The sequence below is a fragment of the Elephantulus edwardii genome, unplaced genomic scaffold, assembly GCF_000299155.1.
Source record: "Elephantulus edwardii isolate Elephantulus edwardi_28Jun2011 unplaced genomic scaffold, EleEdw1.0 scaffold00089, whole genome shotgun sequence".
NCBI lineage: Eukaryota > Metazoa > Chordata > Mammalia > Macroscelidea > Macroscelididae > Elephantulus > Elephantulus edwardii.
In genome coordinates, this window is record NW_006399839.1 from 7,820,899 (window position 1) to 7,839,515 (window position 18,617).

At 54.2% G+C, this 18,617-nt stretch overlaps 2 protein-coding genes across 2 annotated transcripts in view; one reads left to right on the forward strand and one right to left on the reverse strand.

Annotated features, from left to right (window-relative positions):
- The window catches only part of PRODH (proline dehydrogenase (oxidase) 1), a 36,308-nt gene extending 23,660 nt beyond the window's left edge, over window positions 1-12,648 (forward strand). Inside the window, exons 7-14 of the mRNA XM_006890459.1 lie at window positions 241-320; window positions 1,027-1,108; window positions 3,824-3,916; window positions 4,050-4,196; window positions 4,523-4,698; window positions 6,661-6,759; window positions 12,278-12,366; window positions 12,461-12,648. Of these exons, the coding sequence (XP_006890521.1) occupies window positions 241-320; window positions 1,027-1,108; window positions 3,824-3,916; window positions 4,050-4,196; window positions 4,523-4,698; window positions 6,661-6,759; window positions 12,278-12,366; window positions 12,461-12,648 (954 nt within the window). The remainder of the gene's footprint in view (window positions 1-240; window positions 321-1,026; window positions 1,109-3,823; window positions 3,917-4,049; window positions 4,197-4,522; window positions 4,699-6,660; window positions 6,760-12,277; window positions 12,367-12,460) is intronic.
- Window positions 12,649-14,123: 1,475 nt separating this feature from the next.
- The window catches only part of LOC102867858 (protein DGCR6-like), a 6,782-nt gene continuing 2,288 nt past the window's right edge, over window positions 14,124-18,617 (reverse strand). Inside the window, exons 3-5 of the mRNA XM_006890512.1 lie at window positions 15,545-15,634; window positions 14,581-14,721; window positions 14,124-14,207 (exon numbers count right to left, since the gene is read on the reverse strand). Coding sequence (XP_006890574.1) covers window positions 14,124-14,207; window positions 14,581-14,721; window positions 15,545-15,634 — 315 coding nt within the window. The remainder of the gene's footprint in view (window positions 14,208-14,580; window positions 14,722-15,544; window positions 15,635-18,617) is intronic.

Sequence of the window (18,617 nt, forward strand, 5' to 3'; positions counted from 1 at the left end):
CACACACCCTCGAGGCCCAGCTGAGGCAGGCGAGGCGCTGAACAGAAGTGGTCTTGACAGAGCAGAGCAGGAGCTACTGTGATGGGAATGGGCGTCTGCAGACAGCTGACAGACCCCAGCCAGGAAGGAAGATGTTCCATCTTCTCCGAAAATGTTATCAAGTCAACACTTACGGGCCGCATGGATGCGGGTGAGTTGAGGCGAGCCTGTGTTGTGACTGGCACCTTCTCTGTCCCCAAGGAGAGCATGGCGAAGATGGGCTTTGCAAGCCGGGCTGAGATAGAGGATTGGTTCACAGCGGAGACCCTGGGGGTGTCTGGGTAAGACTCCCTCACTTGGGTGGAGGAGAGGAAGCACATGCCTCATCTGCAGGCCAGAACAGGCCCAGCTGGAAGCCCCTGGGAGTCCCTGCTTTTGGCCTCTCTCCTCCAGACCAAGGTGTTGGGCTGGGGGTCAGGGAGCTGCCTCGGCAGTGGGCTCCAGTGCCCCTGAGCCAGGCCAGACGTTGCCTGGAAGGTGGATATGCCCGACTGAGATAGGGGCCAGGTGGCCTGAGCCTGACACTTTGGCCTGAGCCCCCCAGTGGAATCAGTGACACTCAAGGTGGCATGATGGGACAGGTGGATGTGGGGGCCGGTAGTTCAGTGGCGACAAGGCATGCTGTCCATGTTGACCCGCTGTCATCTCCCAGCACAACCTGCAGCCCCGTTTGGACTAGGCTTGTGACCCGCTTTGCACACGGGTATCCCCCCACCGAGTCCACGCTGGATCCTGTGATCACACCCACCCTCCTGGACCCTGTGATCACATCCACCCTCCTGCAGTGGGGTTCACAGTTTAGCTTTCATTTTTAAACAGTGCGTAATGTTTACCTTTTCTCTAGTCTTTTATAATGGAATCCTGAGGCACGTTTTGTTATGGTCAGCGCTGAGGGTCTGCTTTTAGGGGAATGGGGCTGGTTGGGGGGTCAGGCCCTCCCCGTGCTTCCCTGCCTGCCTCACGGCTGGCGGCATTGTCTTGTCTCAGAACCGTGGACCTTCTGGACTGGAACATCCTCATCGATGGCAAGAACAAGCTCGCCAAGCACCTGGTGGTCCCCAACCCAAAGGTAATGCAGCCCCCTCGGCTTGGCCTCCCCCCCAGCAGGTACTGTCCTGGGGGAGATGAAATGAGACCTAGAATTCACAGAGGGGCTCAAACCATGGTTCCTACACACTGAACCTGTGGGCTGGGGAGAAGACTCACCTCCAGTGCTCAAGGCCTTAGGAGATCACGGATACACAGCCGGGGTGCCACGTGGCGCGGCCACCAGGTTGGGTTGGGGGTCTGGGAGGGCCTTCCTCTGACGATGACTGGTGGCCAATTATCACATACTAGGACAACACTCTTGGCATCAGTAGCCAGGAAATCAAAAAAGTATTGCGATGGGAAAGTCTGCTGTTAGGGACCTCTCCAAAGTACTCAAGAGCAATGATGTCACTCTGGAGACTAAGGTGTGTCTGACACAGGCTATGGTCTTTGCAATCACTTGTTAAGCATCAGAGAGTTGGACAATGACCAAGGAGGATAGAAGAGAATTGGTGCCTTTGAGCTGTGGTTCTGGAGAAGAGTATTGATGGACTGCTAGGAAAACAAACAGATTCATCCTGGAAAGGGTTAAACTGGGCTGCTCCTTGGAGGCAAGGATTCTGAGGCTTCATCTGACGTACTTTGGACATGTTGTAAGAAGGGACAAGTCCTTGGAGAGGGACATCATGCTTGGAAGGGTGGAGGGACAGCGCAGGAGGGGAAGACCCTCTATGAGGTGGATTGATTCAGTGACGGGGTAATCGGGATGGGTGTTTTAGAGGCAGTGCGATTGGCACAGGACAGAGCAGAGTTTAGGGCTGTTGTACATAGGGTCGCTATGAGTCTCAAGCGACTCGACAGCACATAACAACAACAACAACAGGACAACTGAGATCTTAGTGGCCAGAGGCGGTGGCCATCCCGTCACGGGTCTGAGTTGATGGGCTCAGCAGGGCAGCTCTCATGCCCTGAAGTGGCAGTGGTGGTGGCAGTGACAGTGTGGGTCACCTGATGCTCGCTTATTCACACTTCTGTGCTTGGTGCTGGCTGTCAGCTGGGACCTCACCTCGGTGGCTGTGTTCTCAGGGCGAGTGTCCCCCGACAAAGTCAGACAGAAGCTGTGCCATCATTTGTAGCCTGGTCACACGGCTGTCAGTTCTGCCAAATCCTGTTTGTTAAAAGGGTCACATCCCACTGGTTCAAAGGGCCATTTGTTAAGGCTACTCTGTACTCGGGGAAGGACAGGAGGTTCTACCTATTACTGGGAGGAGTACGTCACAATGGTGACTCACACGACGGAGCTGACGCCTGAGCCGGGTGGGTTAAAGATTAAGTAGACGTTCATTGAAATACTATGGCTGGTTGGTGATATGGTGGCAGGTATTAGCTGAATCCAAAGCTGACATTTATCCATCAATCAATAAGCTCTAGAATTACACTGAGACCTTGTTGTTTTTGTTTTTGTTGTTGTTGTTGTTGTTTGTATGTACTATCGAGTCACTTGCGACTCCTAGCAACCCATGTACAGTAGCCCTGAAACCTTCTCTATCCTGTGCCAACTTTACTGTCTCCGACACACCTAACCCCGTTACCCCAGTTTCTGAATTATTCCATCTCATCCAGGGTTTTCCTCTCTTTCTGTATCCCTCCACCCTCCCAAGCATACTGTCTTTCTCCAAGGACTGGTCCCTCCTTGGATTAAAAAAACAAACAAACCTAACAGCCCACAAACAAAAACTATTGCTATAACAGTTCTGCCCTCACTTGATACTTCCAGCATTGCTCCCACCACCACCACCCTGAGCCATGGAAGGTGAGGTTCAGTCGAGAAAGCATGAGCTTGGGTAGGTCACTGCACAGTGTCTGGTATTAATTAGAGGGTGCAGGGGGGGGAGCTTGTTGGCAGCAGAGTAAGAGCTGGGAGGGTCAGGTGAGGCACTGACGTTGGGGAGGTCCTCCAGCCAGGCAGATGAGGGCTCAGCTCCTCAGGCTGACGGCTGAGGGGCCAGATGTGTGCTGAGTTGACCTGGTCACATAGTCTGGGGACAATGTCGGTGTAGTAAGTGTGGAAGTGGGTACAGGTGCCCTCAAGGAGGTGGCTGGCCTAAGCCTGGAGCCTAGGGAGTGGTTCTTACAAGGTCCATCCACCTATAGCAGACCCTCCAGCCGGTTTTCAGAGCCAGTAAATTGCACGGGGGGGGAGATTGCTCATCTTTCTTCCATTGGAGCAGCTGATGGTGGATTCGAAGGAGCAGCTGATGGTGGATTCGAACCGTGTGCTTTTGCATTGGCAGCGCAACTCCTTACCCCTAAGCCACCAGAGCTCCTTGGAGCCTGGAGCAGGGGGCCTAAAAACTGACTTGGAAGCTGGAGGAGGAAATGGACCCTTCCACCACTGAGAGGCCTGCACCCTGGGTGGGGGGCTGGGGGCAAGTGCTTGGCACACAAGCCTGGAGAGGCCAGGGCTGACACAGGTGCCCCCACTGCACAAGGCCTCCTCCATCCTGGTCCACCAGGTCCCTGTATGTGGGACACTGTGGCTGGTTCAAAGGTCCAGGCTCCACGACCTGTGTCTGTGCTCCTGTCGCCAACCTGAGGGCAGGTAGCACCACGGGGCCTGGGGACCAGCCATGTGGCCATCAGCAGGTGGAAGGAGCCCTCTCTCAGCCCTACATGTGGCTGTGAGAGTGCTCGTGGGGTTGATGGGGGGCTGGCCAGCCAAGCTGCTGGGGGCTCAGCCGTGGCTGCCCCTCAGACAGGACAGCTGGAGCCTCTGCTGTCGCGGTTCACAGAGGAGGAAGAGCTGCAGATGACGAGGGTGCTGCAGAGAATGGACATCCTGGCCGAGGTCCGAGGCTGGCTGCTCGGGACGGAGGAATCCCGACACTGCAGGACCGGGGCGGCCTGGCAGTGGTGGGGGGGGGGACTGGCCTCAGCTGAGCCCCAAGCACACTCATTCGTGCACCCCTTGTGCCTCTCAGAAAGCCTCCCAGGTGGGCGTGCGGCTCATGATGGACGCTGAGCAGTCCTACTTCCAGCCGGCCATCAGCCGCCTGACGCTGGTGACGCAGCGCAAGTTCAATGTGGAGAAGCCGCTCATCTTTAACACGTTCCAGTGCTACCTCCGGGTGCGGCCCCCTGCCCCACGGGGGGGGCAGCCCCCTAGAAGGGACACCGCTTACCCGAGGCCCTGGAGGGTGGCTTGGCTCTGGGCACAGGCTTGGAGGTGGTGGGATGGACGGAGCCGGCCCGGGGGGGATTTAGTGACATGTCTGGGCCCTGTGTCCCAGAGAGACCCCTGCCTCACCCTGGGTGGACCAAGCTGCCTCTGTCTAAGAGCTTAAACCGCACCTGCAGTGCAAGGGTCCCTGGAAGGAGGCTCCAGGGTGGGTCCTGCTCTGGGGCCCTGGGGCCCAGCAGAGTCTGTGACTTTTGGTCCATCCGGCCCCTACAGGAAGCCTATGACAACGTGACTCTGGACATGGAACTGGCTCGCCGAGAGGGCTGGTGTTTTGGGGCCAAACTGGTTCGGGGAGCCTATATGGCCCAGGAACGTGCCCGAGCTGCTGAAATCGGCTACGAGGACCCCATCAACCCCACGTATGAGGCCACCAACGCCATGTACCACAGGTATGTAGCCCCTTGGCCACTTTAGGGAGTGGGGAAAGACAGGATGGGGCCCCGGGGGCCTTTCTAGGGTGGATAAAACAGGGCCCAGGGGGATTCAGGGACACTGGGAGAGCAGCGAGCCACCACATATGACCTGGTTGGGCCTAGGCTGCAGCTACTAATTCCTTTCCTGTTTCTTCTGTTCATTTTTCAACATCACCGAGGGTGTGTAATATAGACTTGTCTACTGAACTGAAGGCAAGGGGCCTCCAGTCTGTCCCGATGGCCGGTCCTCCATGCCAGGGCCCTCGAGCTCTGGACCATGGCCACACCACCTCTCTTCTGCAAGGGAGCTCTGGTGGCCTAGTGGTAAGGGGTTGTGCTGCCAATCCAAAGGCACACAGTTCAAATCCACCAGCTGCTCTGCAGGAGATAGATAGGCAGGCTCCTCTTGTGCGAGTCACTGTCTCTGAAAATCCCCGGGAGGGTCAGCGATGAGCTGGTCCTGACTCGATGGCACTGAACATCTTGTCTGAAAACACAAGGCCGCTGGCTATCTCCCTAGCAGTGCCTTCTAGGGACACCCTGTGACATACAATCATCTATTTTTTTTATTTTATTATTTTTGTGTGTGTGTGTACCATCAAATCGGATCTGACTGGTACAGGAGGAGATTGCCCCTCCTCCAGCAGAGCATCTGGTGGATTCGAACCACAGACCTCGGGAACTGCAGGGCAGCTTCTTGCCCCTAGGCCGCCAGGGCTCCCTAGTCCTATCATTTTTCTATGCCATACACACACATCTTTGCTCCTGCTTCATTCTTTTGACATTCTTTCTTGATCCTTTGATGCTGGAACACACAGAAGTGCCTGATCCTTTGTAGAAGCCAGCATGGCATCCTCATGTTACATGCCTACTCTCCCTACGATCTTTTTTTTCCACCCTAGTTTTCTGATCCTGTTATAATAGCCGCTCATTTGCGTATCCTGTGCCATCAGGCAGCTGTCACCAAGCTCTGGAAACAGAATTAGTGGCTCAAAGAGGACACTGGTTTATCAAGACTGCTAGCTTGTTCTTCCTCCAGATCATAGGATTTGACCAGACCTGTGCTAGACAGTTATGTGTCCATCACACTGGGGGTCTTCCTCTCTTTCACTAACCCAACACCTTTCCAAATATGATGTCCTTTTCCAAGGAATAGCCTCTCCTAGCAACGTGCCTGAAGGATGAGAGATGAAACTTTGCCATCCTTGCCTCCAGGAGCACTCTGGCTGCAGCAGAGGGCTCAAGTGTGTCGGCGATGGTGAGGACGGCACAGGGCAGGACAGGGGTCAGGTCTGTTGTCCACAGGGTCGCTATGAATCATACTGTACTCAGTGACACCTAACAACAACATGCCAGACTGAGGCAGCTCTGGTGGTTGGTGGCAAGGCAAACAAAAGGCAAGCGGTTTGAACCCACCAGCTGCTCTGGGGGAGAAAGATGGGCGATCTCCTGTGTGATTAGCTGCCTTCGAACACCCACTAGGAGATCAGCTAAGAGTCGGTTCTGACTAAATGGTACACAGTGACATCATCATGCTGGACTGACAGTCTCGAGTTTTGTGATAACTCGTGCTCTACCTGGCCGGCAAGCATGCACCTCTGCGTTATGTGAGCATATACTCAGGTTGGAAACAATCCACTGTCAGAGACGTTTCTAGAAGCTGACCCGCCTCCACCATGGTCCTTGGGGAGCCACAGCGTCTTTGAGGCAGGAACACCCTTGACTGCAGGTGCCTCTTATTCAAGGCCTCCCCGTTTCTGGTGAACTGGCTTCTGCTTATTTCTTTCCTCCTGGCTGATCCATTTAACTCATGAGTCTTGGCTGTTGCTGTGAGTAAAAAAGCCGGCTCTGCTCCTTCGTCCTGTTGCTGTGGACCCTGTGGTCATGCCCAAGGCCTCTCCCTGAGCAAGGGCCAGGCTCACGCAGGGGTCTCTCCAGGTGCCTCGACTTCCTGCTGGAGGAGCTGAAGCACAACGCCAAGGCCAAGGTGATGGTGGCTTCGCACAATGAAGACACGGTGCGCTTCACACTGGGCAGGTAGGTGCGGTGTCCCGTGGCCCTGGCTGCAGTGGGTTCCTGGCGCGTGGAGTTGGTGGTGCCCCCTGGCAGTGTGTGCATGGAAAACCTTCAGAGAGAAGGTTCGAGAGCAAAGAGGCTGACAGCAAGCACTTGCATTTCAGTACTAATCTGTGTCTACTTGGGAGAGCTCTGGTGACCTAGTGTAAGAAACTGTGCTGCCAGCCCAGAGCCAGGCAGTTCAAATCCACTCGCTGCTCTGTGAGACAAAGATAGGCAGTCTCCTCCTGTGTGATTTACAGCCTCTGGAAACCCGCTGGAGGGCCAGCTATGAGTCAGTTCCGATGGGACGGCTCATGACAACAATCTGCTGTCTTGAAGTTTCAAATGGAAAAAGAAATTCCATCAGGCGCTTGAAAGAGCGTATTGCAGGGGAGCTCTGGTGGCCTAGTGGCAAGGAGCTGCAACTACAATCCCAGAGGTACACGGTTCAAATCCACCAGATGCTCTGCCGGGGAAGGAGGGTCAATCTCCTCCTGTACCAGTCAGATCTGATTTGACGGTACACTCACAAAAAAATAAAAAGAAAAGAAAGAGCGTATTGCAACATTCCAAATGTGTCACATCTCGGTGATGATGCAGGAGGCCTCCACTTTGTCGCCACATTTATAAACACCTTGCCTCTTGTGTCAAACTGTGTTTGGAACCGAATTTTTTTCTTTTTCTTTAAATGGCTAGCCTGTGAAAGAAAATGATTTCTCAATTCTGATGCGTCCAGTTTGAAAGGAGGTAAATAATTCTTAGATATTCTGTTGTGACTATGCCTTTACCCAGTTGACGCCAGTAGCAGACCCTGGCCTTATCACAGAGGGTCAGCCCCATGGGAAGCCCAGCAGGCGGGCAGTGGCCTTTGTGACCTCTGCCCAGGGACAGAGCTGCGTGGGGTCTTCCAGAGGTGTGAAGGAGCAGGGCTGGTGGCGCATGCCTTCCAGGCACTTTGACTGCTGGGGAGCCAGCAGAGACATCACCTGGTCACCCCACAGCCACTCAGAAACATCCCAGAGTGGTGCTACTTTTCCCAGGAGCTAACATCAGGAAGGATTAAATTTTTTTTTCATTAATTTTAATGAAAATTCAGAGACTTTGGATTTCCATTCATTCATTGTTGTACTTTTCTCCCCTCCCCCCAGCACACTCTTCTCTTTGAAAAGTAAAAGAAAAGTTCCCTCATTTTACAACCGCTCCCCCCAGGTCTACTCCACTATGCAGCCTTCGTTCTGGACTCCTGTCATGACAAAAAAATACCTAATCACATATCCCTTTTAAACAGTTTTCTCCCTCATCTGTTTCAAAGCAGTATACATTATCGAACCCATCTTTCTCAGTCTCCTCCCAACCCAGATGTCAGTCCTGTTTTGCAACAGTGGCACCATGCAGTATTTGTCCTTTTGTGACTGAGATATTTCACTCAGCATAATGTCCTCCAGGGTCACCCATTTTGAATAATATTGCATGAGCTCCTCATTTTTCAATGCAGCATAGTATTTCATTGTGTGAATATACCACAGCTTCTCTATCCATTCGTTTGTTGATGGGTGCTTAGGTCGTTTCCAACTCCTTGCTATTGTGAACAAAGCCACGATAAACATGGGTGTGCATAAGGATTAATTTCTTAATCTTAATTTTGGTAAACATACACACAACAGTTTCTTTTCCTTTTTCCTCCTGAGATGGCATTACAAGTGCCCTGTCTTGCAGTTCATTAACTCTCCTGTCACTTCACATCTGTGAAGACCTCTTAAAGTACTTTTATGGTTATTCTTGGGCGCCAGTGTGTGGTTACTTATTATCATTTCTGTCTCTTTAGTGAAATTCTTGTGGTGGTTTCTGATTTTCTTCCGCTGACTACCCGAGTGTTCTTGGAACTTATTTACTAATGTCACTTTCTCGTTGTCTATTCTGTCACATTTCCAGGCTTCCATACGACCGTTTTCGCTTTTTGTACTTCTGATAGGGCCATCTGTTCCTGCTGTTGAAACTGGGACATCGGAATTTTATAGCAACTTTAAACATTCACATTCTCCTTCCGTGAGGATTGCAGTGGCTGGTTTTGACCCCATCCTCACCCTCATGCTCCAGTTGTTCACCAACCCCTTCTGTAATTGAAGAGATTGCCCTGGATGTGCCGGGCTGCTGAGCCGCAGCTTGTGCTGTGCTCGTGTTTTGATGGAGACCTTCTTGTGCTCTGGGAGTAGAGGACAAGACCAGACCGTGTACTACAAAGAATCGGACTCGTCCCCTGCCCGGGGACTGCTGTTGCTTCATGTAGACGGTTGCCTGATGTTTAGTGCAGGTCCCAGACTACCTTGTGCAAAGTACATATTCCGGTTATGTTCACTCTTTAGTCTGTCAGTGTCCTAAATGATTCCACCAGAGGGCACAGTGACCCCTTGCAATTGCTGGGAGGGGTAAGCTGCACCTGTGAAAGAACCCACATCTCCCCAGCAGTCTGAACCTGTCTTTGCAGGGCACTGGTAGACGAGCCTTTATGTGCAACCTCAGAAATCGTGGGGGGCCAGCTCCCCACGGCACTGGCTAGCCTCTCTAGAAACACTGGCTCCTTTCCCCACCTGCCTGGAATAGGGAGGCAGTGGCCAGTGGGCCCACATGGCCACCCAGGAAAGACTACAGCCTCTGCCTTCAGCCAGCGCTTGCTTCCCTGGTTAAATGTCCTAGCTGTTCCCAGAGTCCTTCCATAGTTCCAGTTGCTCTTCACCAGGAAAGAGCTGATCAGGTGGAGGGACTAACTTTCTGGGTCCTAATGTTTGTGAGAGACTCGCAAGTCAGAGCCTTTGGCCTTTATAAACCTGTCTGCTTCCACTATGCGAACTAATCCAGTGACTCGGAACCACACAGTCCACGGCACTGCTCTCGCCATTTCCCCAGGCCCACGGCGAAGGCTCTTCTGAAAAGCAAGCTCATCTTTGGTTCTTCAGGTCAACAGTCAAGAATCCCACAAAGCAGCCTGCCAGCAAAAGCTCTTGGGCCAGAGGGGAGTACGGTTTCCCCCTCGCTGTCTTTTTCTCATCAGTCCCCACTGCCCCTGTGGGAAGAGGGAGAAGCATCGACAGACTTCTCTACCACCGAATGCTGCCTCTTCTGGCTTCAGTGTTTGCTTAGCTGCTGCAACCTGGGATGGTTCTAGGGTCCGGAGTCTGCTGGTCCCACCACATTGTTTCTTCTTTTCTTACCGAGCGATGGAAACCCTGAGCTGCCTCTCGCAGTGTTCTCATGGTCTCGCCCTGTGTGCAGGCCTCTGCCCCTAGGCTGCGGTACCTCCATTCCGTGAATAGTAGCGGGGCTTTGCCTCCCCGTCTCATGTTAAAAAAGAACAGGAAAAAACCCCTGAAGTCTTTAAAATAGAAGGTTATTCAAAGCAGTTACTCTGTACATAATAGCGAGACCATGCTGATTTCAGTAAAACATAGCAATTAAAAGTGAGCTAGTTGTGATAATCCTTAATAGGGGAAGGGAGGACCCTGGACCCTGACTGATCTTAATGTAACTGGTGGTATCAGGTTCTGTCTGCGAACAATCTGGCCTTCCACATACTTGCAGCCGTGAACTTCTGAGATTTCAATTAGGAGAACCAGGAGGCAGTGGCTTTGTTGAATAGTCTAACAGAAAAAGACAAACTTGCATTGTTTTAAGCAGTTTTCTGATGGGCTTTTGCAGTCCGAGTCAAGCTTTTTGTGGTTCTTTGGTTTCCTGGATAAGAAATACTTTAAAATCAAAGTGAGATGTTCTTTTCCTCTTTGACACTCTTAAGAGACTTTGAATGGTGGTGTCTGCTCTGTCCTCTTCCCAGTTCAGGCTGCCACATTACACATCCAGGGACCTCAGGCAAACAGCCCATGATGCCAGCTTTGGTCGAATAACAAACCAGCCCCAAATTTGGGGACCGTAATGATATATTCTGTGTTGTGGCGTGAGCTGGGCTCAGCTGGAGGCTGCATCTGTTGGCTTGCGCGCGGGCCCTTCCTGTACCTGCTGGTCTGCTGGGTACTGGCCTGTCTAGACGACTTTATCCACGACCAGGGCAACTGTACCTTGAGCCCAGCCTCGAGCAGGCCAGACTGGACTTCCTCATGTGGTGGTCAGTTCCAGCACTGGGAGAGGGCAGCTTCTGCTTGCATCATTTGCCATTGTCTTGCTGCACAAAGGGCACTAGGCCTTGCCCAGATGCCCAGATGCCCAGCGGAGACTCATTCTATAACTTGATGAGTCACAGTCACTGTTATGGATTGGGGGTCAGGGTTGAGGGAACATGCAGGGGAGGGAGTAAGCCACACAGACTTGCTACTCCAGGGGTGCCTGACTTGATCAGCAAGACAACAGCAACTCAGCTCTCATGGGGTTCACTGTGACAGATGTGGGGGTATGAGGAGACAAGGAACCAGGGTACGCCTGCCTCTTGGGGGGTAAGTGGAAGGCTGGCAGAGGTGGGCTTGAGTCCTGTACAGATCTGTACTAAGTCTGGATACACAGATACAAAGTCGGGCTTAACATGTGGGGTGTTCATATCTAAGTATTTCACCCTGGGCATTTCTGACAGTGCACAACAACTAGTAAAGACAGTAGGGTGCCGGACAGTGATGGGAGTCTAAACCCCAAAATGAAGAGCACCGCCAGCTGAACAGAATGCAGACTCTATTTGCCATTTAACATCTCTTAGCCACAGGAGAAAGGGTGACATTCCATTAGTACATTTTATTCCTCCCAGCACATTCAAAATATCACCATTTCAACACGTCAGGATTCTTCAAAGGCTCGAAGTCGTGCTACCCTCCTTCTGTGCTGGGCCCTTGAGCCTGGGGGGCCGCTGGGGCTGTGGCCCATCTCAGCTTGGGGGCTGGCGTCCGGAATGCACAGCTCTGCAGACGGAAGGGGATCTGGCAAAGGGGAGCACGAGGAGCCGCAGAAACCCGAGGGACTTAAGCAAGGGCCCCATAGCGATGAGTGGAGTGGGCGGTCAGCGGTGGCACCCAGGTGAGGGGGCAGGTGGCTGGAGGGGCCTGCCTCTGGATCCCTGGGCTTCAGTTTGCACCTGAGGAGGAAAGCAGAAGAGGTGTGAGGGAAGCGGAGGTAGGAGGCAGGCTGGGGCAGGAGGGAGCCTTGCTGGCCATGGACCACAGCTCTGGGCTGCCCCCTGCATCTGAATCCGGCTCCAGCTGACACAGGCCTCTCTCAGGGGAGAAATGCCTAGGAGTGGGGTGTCTAGCTGATGCAGGGCACTCCTGGCCCTACCGTCCAGGGGCAGGGGACTGGAGTCTGTGGAAGGTGGTGACTGAAAGGACCGGAGCTGATCCTCGAGTGGGTTTTCAGAGGCTATAAACTGCACAGGAGGAGAATACCCATCTCTTCCACGGGCTCCTTACCTCTGGGCCACCAGAGCACCCCATCTGCTGGGTAGCAGGAGGGAACTAGAGTCAAGACAAGTTGCCCCAGACCCTAAGCACCCGGCCTCACCTGCTCACAGGATGGAGGAGCTGGGCCTGCATCCCGCGGATAACCAGGTGTACTTCGGACAGCTGATGGGCATGTGTGACCAGATCAGCTTCCCGCTGGGTGAGCAAGGCCCTCCCTGCGGTTGGAGGTGGGGGTGCATCCTTCTTAGCAGGGCTCCGGCTCACCCCACCTCTGCCTGTGCGCATACACACAGGCCAGGCGGGCTTCCCTGTGTACAAGTACGTGCCCTACGGCCCTGTGATGGAGGTGCTGCCCTACCTGTCCCGCCGTGCCCTGGAGAACAGCGGCATCATGGAGGGGGCCCAGCGCGAGCGGAAGCTGCTGTGGCAGGAGCTCACACGGAGACTCTGTGCAGGCGACATCTTCTACCGCCCCGCCTAGAGCCCCGGGGGGCTGATGCCACCTGTCACCGCTGCTGCCAGCTGGGGCCCCGCCCCACCAGCTGTGGCCAGGCTCCTAGGGCCTCAAGACTCAGTGGTTTGGGGCAGGGTCTGGACCAGGGCCAGGCTGGACGGAACCGCTACAGCTTTCCTTTCCACCCTCCCACCACACCCACGTGCCCCAGCCCCAACGAGAAGTAGGCTGGGCATAATGGCAGGAGGTGGGGCCAGCTGGTCAGAGGGGACCTACTCCTGCCTGGGGGCGGGAATGTGCTGTCTAACAGAGCCCCTCTGCCAGGGTGTGAGCCTCCTGGCCTGAGCAAGCCTTCTTGTCAATAAACCAGTTTCTACAGCTGTGACCTCTGGTGTTTTCCTGTGGATCAGCTTGGGGTGGGGGAGTTGGGTGGCCTGGTGGGGCCCTGAGAAGCAGGCCTTCAGGACCTCACCAACCTGCCATCATCTGCTCTGGAGATCAGTCTGATGGCCCCTACCTCCTCCATAACCAGGGAGTCACCAACCCCCCCCCTCCTGGTCGGGATGAGACCAGATGCCTCATGCTTCCAAGGGCAGGCCTGTGAGTTCCCACACACCTCCACCTCCTGGCCTCTTCCCACCTAAGGCTGACTTCCCTTCTGAGACTTCCTGTTGCTCATGGCCTTCACCCCAGCAGCCACGGTGACCTACACTGGGCTGTTGCTCCAGGAAGCCTGAAACGAGCCCAGAGCTGCCACCAGCTCCCTGCTGCGCACCTGGTGTCCTGTCTTCTCCAGCCACCAGCCTCACTGAGAACAAGTTAGCTGTGGCCCTGTGTCCAGGCTCTGCAGGGGGACCTGCACCAGACACTGGCACAGTCTTGTGGGACCAGGGGTGCCTGGGAGTCTCCTGGTCCTGGGGAAAGGTGGTGGGACCAGGTGTGCTGGTGCAGAAGAAGGGAGTCCCAGACGGGCACCTGCAGCAGCACTGGACTGAACAGGGGGCCATGCCTGGCACCATGGTCAGCTGGCTCCTTCACAAGCCACAGAGCCACCAAGTGGTGACTCCCTGGCCCCAGTGATGGTGGGCCCAACAGAGCTGTCACAAAACCATGTGCAGGTCACACTAATGAGTCTTTATTCCTCTGGGGCATTAGAACCTTTTGCTTTGGCATCAATGGAGAGGCCAAGACCAGAGTAAGAGTGCAGCCCGGTGCCTGTGCAAGGTCGGGAAGTTCCCAGTGGAGGGATCAGGTCCTCCAGCCTCACCCTCCACTCGGTCCTGAGCGGACAGCAGGCTGGCTCACTCTCCCCTTTCACACACCCATCCTGCCATTTGGACAGAAACGCTCAGGCAAAGGTGGGGAGCACACACAGCCAAGCTGAGAGGTGACCAGGCACGAGGAAGATGAGCTCTGCTCCACTCAGGTCTGGCATGAAAACACCAGGGCAGGGCTGTTCTCCGAGCGGGCTGGGCACTGGGTGACGGGGGGCTCTCACCTGGTCACAGGGTTCCCTTCCCCACCTGGCAGCCCCTCTGCTGCAGCTTCCGGATCAGTTCCAGTAGATTCATCTGGAGTGTCAGCTCCTAGGGCACAGAGAGGGGTCCCTGTGAGGTCAGGGCCAGGATCACAGTGTGTCCCCGGGTCCCTGCAGAAACCTCTGGCTGCCTTTCCCATGGATTCAGAAAAGAGGTACCAGGGCTGAGAGGGTGCCTGGAAGTGAGACTAGGATGATTCTGGGTGGAGACGCAGAGCCTGAACTTCACCCCACAGTAGGGCCTGCGCTGCCCTGGCTCAGCACACGGGAGGGATGTGCAGAAGACTGATGAGGGCTGGGGGCGTCCCTGTGGCCACTGCCTCCCCCTGCTCTGGCACAGCCCCTTCCCGGAGGGCCCCTTCCCCACACACCAGCCCGGGGCTGGAGCAGCACCCAGCAGTCAGGTCTCAGGCGGCGCTGACCTGCGGGTTGGTGGTGACATAGAAGCCGGCGACACCGGCCTTCTCCAGCGTGCTCTGCTGGTCCGCCACCTTCCGGTCCAGCTCCAGGACGATCTTCTCATCCATCGTCCGCTGCTCCTCACGAATCCGGTGTTCCACTGCCTGCCAAAGGCAGGGCGGCTGAGGGCGGCGCTGGGGCGCTCAGCCCCGTCCCCTCCCAGGCCACCAACACACAATGCTGGCCTGCTGCCTTCTTCCCCGGTCCTCTGGTCCTACCCTAGGCTAAGACCAGCCCCAAGACCAGTAACCAGTGGCTTTATCACTCCCACCTCGCGCCTCTCTCCTGAGCCAAACAAAACCTTGCAGAGGGGCTGGGCAGCGGCCGGCCTGCCCTCTTCACTCTCTGCTCTGCCGCTTCCAGATGCTGAGCTGCTGGCACAGCCTGGGGCCCTCAGTAGCTGGACCTCCTCTCCCAGGCACCCCCACACTGCCCAGCTACCTCACACACACCTCTGTGGGCCCCCTGCCCTCCTCCCATCAATTTTATGCTGGTCCCCAGGTAAATATGGACTTTGCTGAGAGCAAGGAGCTTAGGACCTTAGGCCCTGGACCCAGCGGACAGAAAGAAACCAGGAGCTGGCAGGAGTGCAGCAGCTGCCTGGCTTGGTTATCCCCCTTGCCACTGGGGAGGTGGGCATGGAGGTCTGGACGTGCCAGGTGATGACCTGACCTCAGAACCTGCTCTGTGCAAAGAGCTGGCTCACAAGGAGGTGAGAGAGAATGGGGAGATGACAAACAGGCTCTTTGCTCCACCCTATTCTATGCTTCTGCCCCACACAGGGATCTGAACGCTACACCCCACAGTGAAGAGTCACATAGTAGGATACCCAGCCGCCGGCTGCCCGTCCCAGGACACAGTGGAATCGCCCGTGTCCTTCCACATGGCCCAGCCGGCAGGCCCCGACCACCCTGTCTGTGCCCTTACCTCCAGCTCCCGCTGCTGAGCCGCCTGCAGCACAGACAGGTTGTGGGGCCGGCAGGTCTGCTGAGCCGCCTCATGCTTCTGCCGCAGCGCCTGTCTGAGCACTGGAGGCGGGCGGTGGGGGTGGACACGCAGGACCTCTCAGCAGGCGTATGTACAACGTCGCACCTCTGCACCCACCTGGCACCCCCCACAGAGCAGGCAGGCCCGAAGGGAAGGCGGGAGGCAGGCAAACCCTCCCAGCAGCAGAAAGTTGGGGATGCACTGACTCCCACGAGCCCCCCACCTCCCGCCACCCCAGACATCCTTCCTCTCCACAAGGGCAGGAGAAGAAGGGCTGGCATCTCAAGTCCAGACTAAGAAGGCCAAGGTGGGGCAGAGGCTGCCAACTGGAGGCTTCTGGGCTTTGATGGCCTCAGGCCAGTGGACCCAGGTATGCCTGTCTCATCATTCGGGGGTACCCAAGAGATTCCCAAAGACCACGACCCAGGCACAGATCTAGAAAAGGAGGGAAGAGGGGTCACTTTTCAAGCTGGAGCTGTGATGCCATTTAGGGAGGCAGTGGCCCTGAACCCCATCCACAGCTCCTAGCTTCCTCATCACAGCTGGAGTAGAAGGGTGCGCATGGACCATGGGTGACCAAGAATGGGGGCTGGCGAATCCACCACCTCACACTGCGCACGCCAGGCCTACTGGGGTCCCGACCAAACACTTGGGGGCATGATCCGCCAAGGGGAACAGCAGTTACAGGAAAAGCAAACCTGATAAACTCATTTTTCAAATGAAGAAACAGTGCAGCCTTGCTTAACTAGAGGCCCCACTGTAGATGACAGAGGGAGTTACCAAACTAAAAACAATGGCAGGAAAATCCTAAGGCAAGAAGAGATGGAAGCCTGGGTTCCTACAAGCTTGACAGAGGCTCAGCGCCGCAGAGAGGGGCTCACTAGACGCTACATACGCCCATGTCCCTGCTAAACTGTGTCACCATAATAGATGTGTGCAAATTTGTCCAGTTTGGTGGGAATGGGCAAAGAGAAAAGGTGTCACAAGATGAAAAGAAACCACCATCACAAAACAGAGAAGATCACGCACCAGGGCCCTGGACGTGGTTAGGTGGGGTCCTCAGCTACTGCTGTTTGGGCCCACTGAGTTAACCATGACTCAGAACAGCCCTGTGAACAGCAGCTCTGAACCTCACCTGGCCCGCCTCCTCCTCTCCACCTCATGCTCGAGCCCTGCACCAACCCAACTCGGTGAGGATCATCACTGACCCTCCACCTCTGTCAGCATGCTGCCTTTTGCCAAGGACTGTCCTCTCTGATGACACGACCAAAACACGTGAGATGCAGTGTCACCACCCTTGCTTCTAAGGAGTTGCTGAGTTTGCCTCCAATCTTGAGGCCACATTCTTCTTTTGTAGTCCAGCTTCTCAAATGACATGCTGAGTGTAAGATTACATAGGTTTAGAGAAAGGATACAACCCTTACACACACATTTTCGAATTTTTTTAAACCATGCGGTGTTCGTGCCTTTGTTCTGTTTGGACAACTGCTTCTTGGGTTTGCATGAGCACAATTAAGTGTTCTGGGATTCTCATTCTTCTCAATGGTATCCAAAATCTGTTAAGATGCAAAAACAGTCAAATGCCTTTGGATAGTCAATAAAACAGAAACAAACACCTTTCAGGCATGTTCTGCTTTTAGCCAAGATCCAGCTGGCATCAGCAGTGATACTCCTTGTCTCACAGCAAACACAAACCCCAGCAACATTCCAGGAAAGAGGTCTCCCCTTACAGCTGTCCTTGAGAAAGTCTATTGGGTCTCAATGCCAGCAACCTGCACCTATTTTGCCGTGAGCCTCGGCCACCTTCCTTTTGATGGTCTGCGCACCCCTCAACTACAACAGTTAACACATTATGTGTATTTTAAAGCAAAAGCCGCTCTCAGGACAGCTCTATAAACACACAAGATGAGAATGACACCTCTAGTTAGTACTCTCAGTGGCTAATGAACAGGCCAGCAGTTTGCGTTCACCCAGCAGTGCCTTGGAAGAAAGCAGTGCTAGGTGGTTCATTTACTTCCAAAATAATCAACCACTTAAGACTGTGAAGCTCCGCTCTACTCTGGCACACATGGCAAAAAGAGTATCTGACAAGTTAGTGTAGGATGTAGAGGGGAAAATGAAAGGAAATCAATAAATGCAGGGGCATCTCAGTTGTTTTGCTACAAATCCCAGGTCAATCAATTCCCAGTTCCCAGTGGGTAAGCAACTCAACGGAACAGAGTTGTTCACTAATGACCAACAGAAGTAAAGATCACGAGCTAAATCACCTGGGAGGACAAAGCAGGCTTGCCCCGCGATGCAGCTCTGAAACCCGGTGCAAACGAGGAACAGGTGGCCAGAGTCTCCCCCAAAACTTCCCAGGAGGAGGAGCCAGTGCACCCTCGAGAAATGTCAGTTCAAAGACTGAGGCACACAAGAAGAAGAAGAAAAAAGATGTACTTCTGAACACCTTCCCTTGCCAGAATATAAGGAAGTGCTCAGAGGACAAAGGGCTGCCTGATCACGTATCTGAACAGTAACATGAGTAATCGGTTATGTTCTTTGGATTTGTGAACTATATGCATCTTATGCCTCCAATAATCTCAGGCAGGGTGACTCTATCTTTCTGGGGCTGTGTGAAGATGGTTGTCAGACTTGGTGATGAGGGGCCACTGTCACAAAGGAGCAAGCCCAAGAATGGGGCTAAACAACCTACAATGCATTGGACGGCCCCCACTATAAAGACTTCTTGAGTCACAACTGTCATTAGTGCCTGGTCAAAAACCTAGTCTGGAGGAAGGTGACAAAGTGCCATGTATTTGTTCTATGTATTAAAAAAAATATTCTTTTAACCTTTCTAAATATGTATGTATGTGATTGATTTCACATGCAAGCAAGATTCTACTGAAGATCATCCAAAAACGATTAGAACAGCACATCAACAGAGAACTGCCGGAAGTCCAGGCTGGGTTTAGAAGGGGTCGTGGTACTAGGGATATTGTTGCTGATGTTAGATGGATCTTGGCTGAAAGCA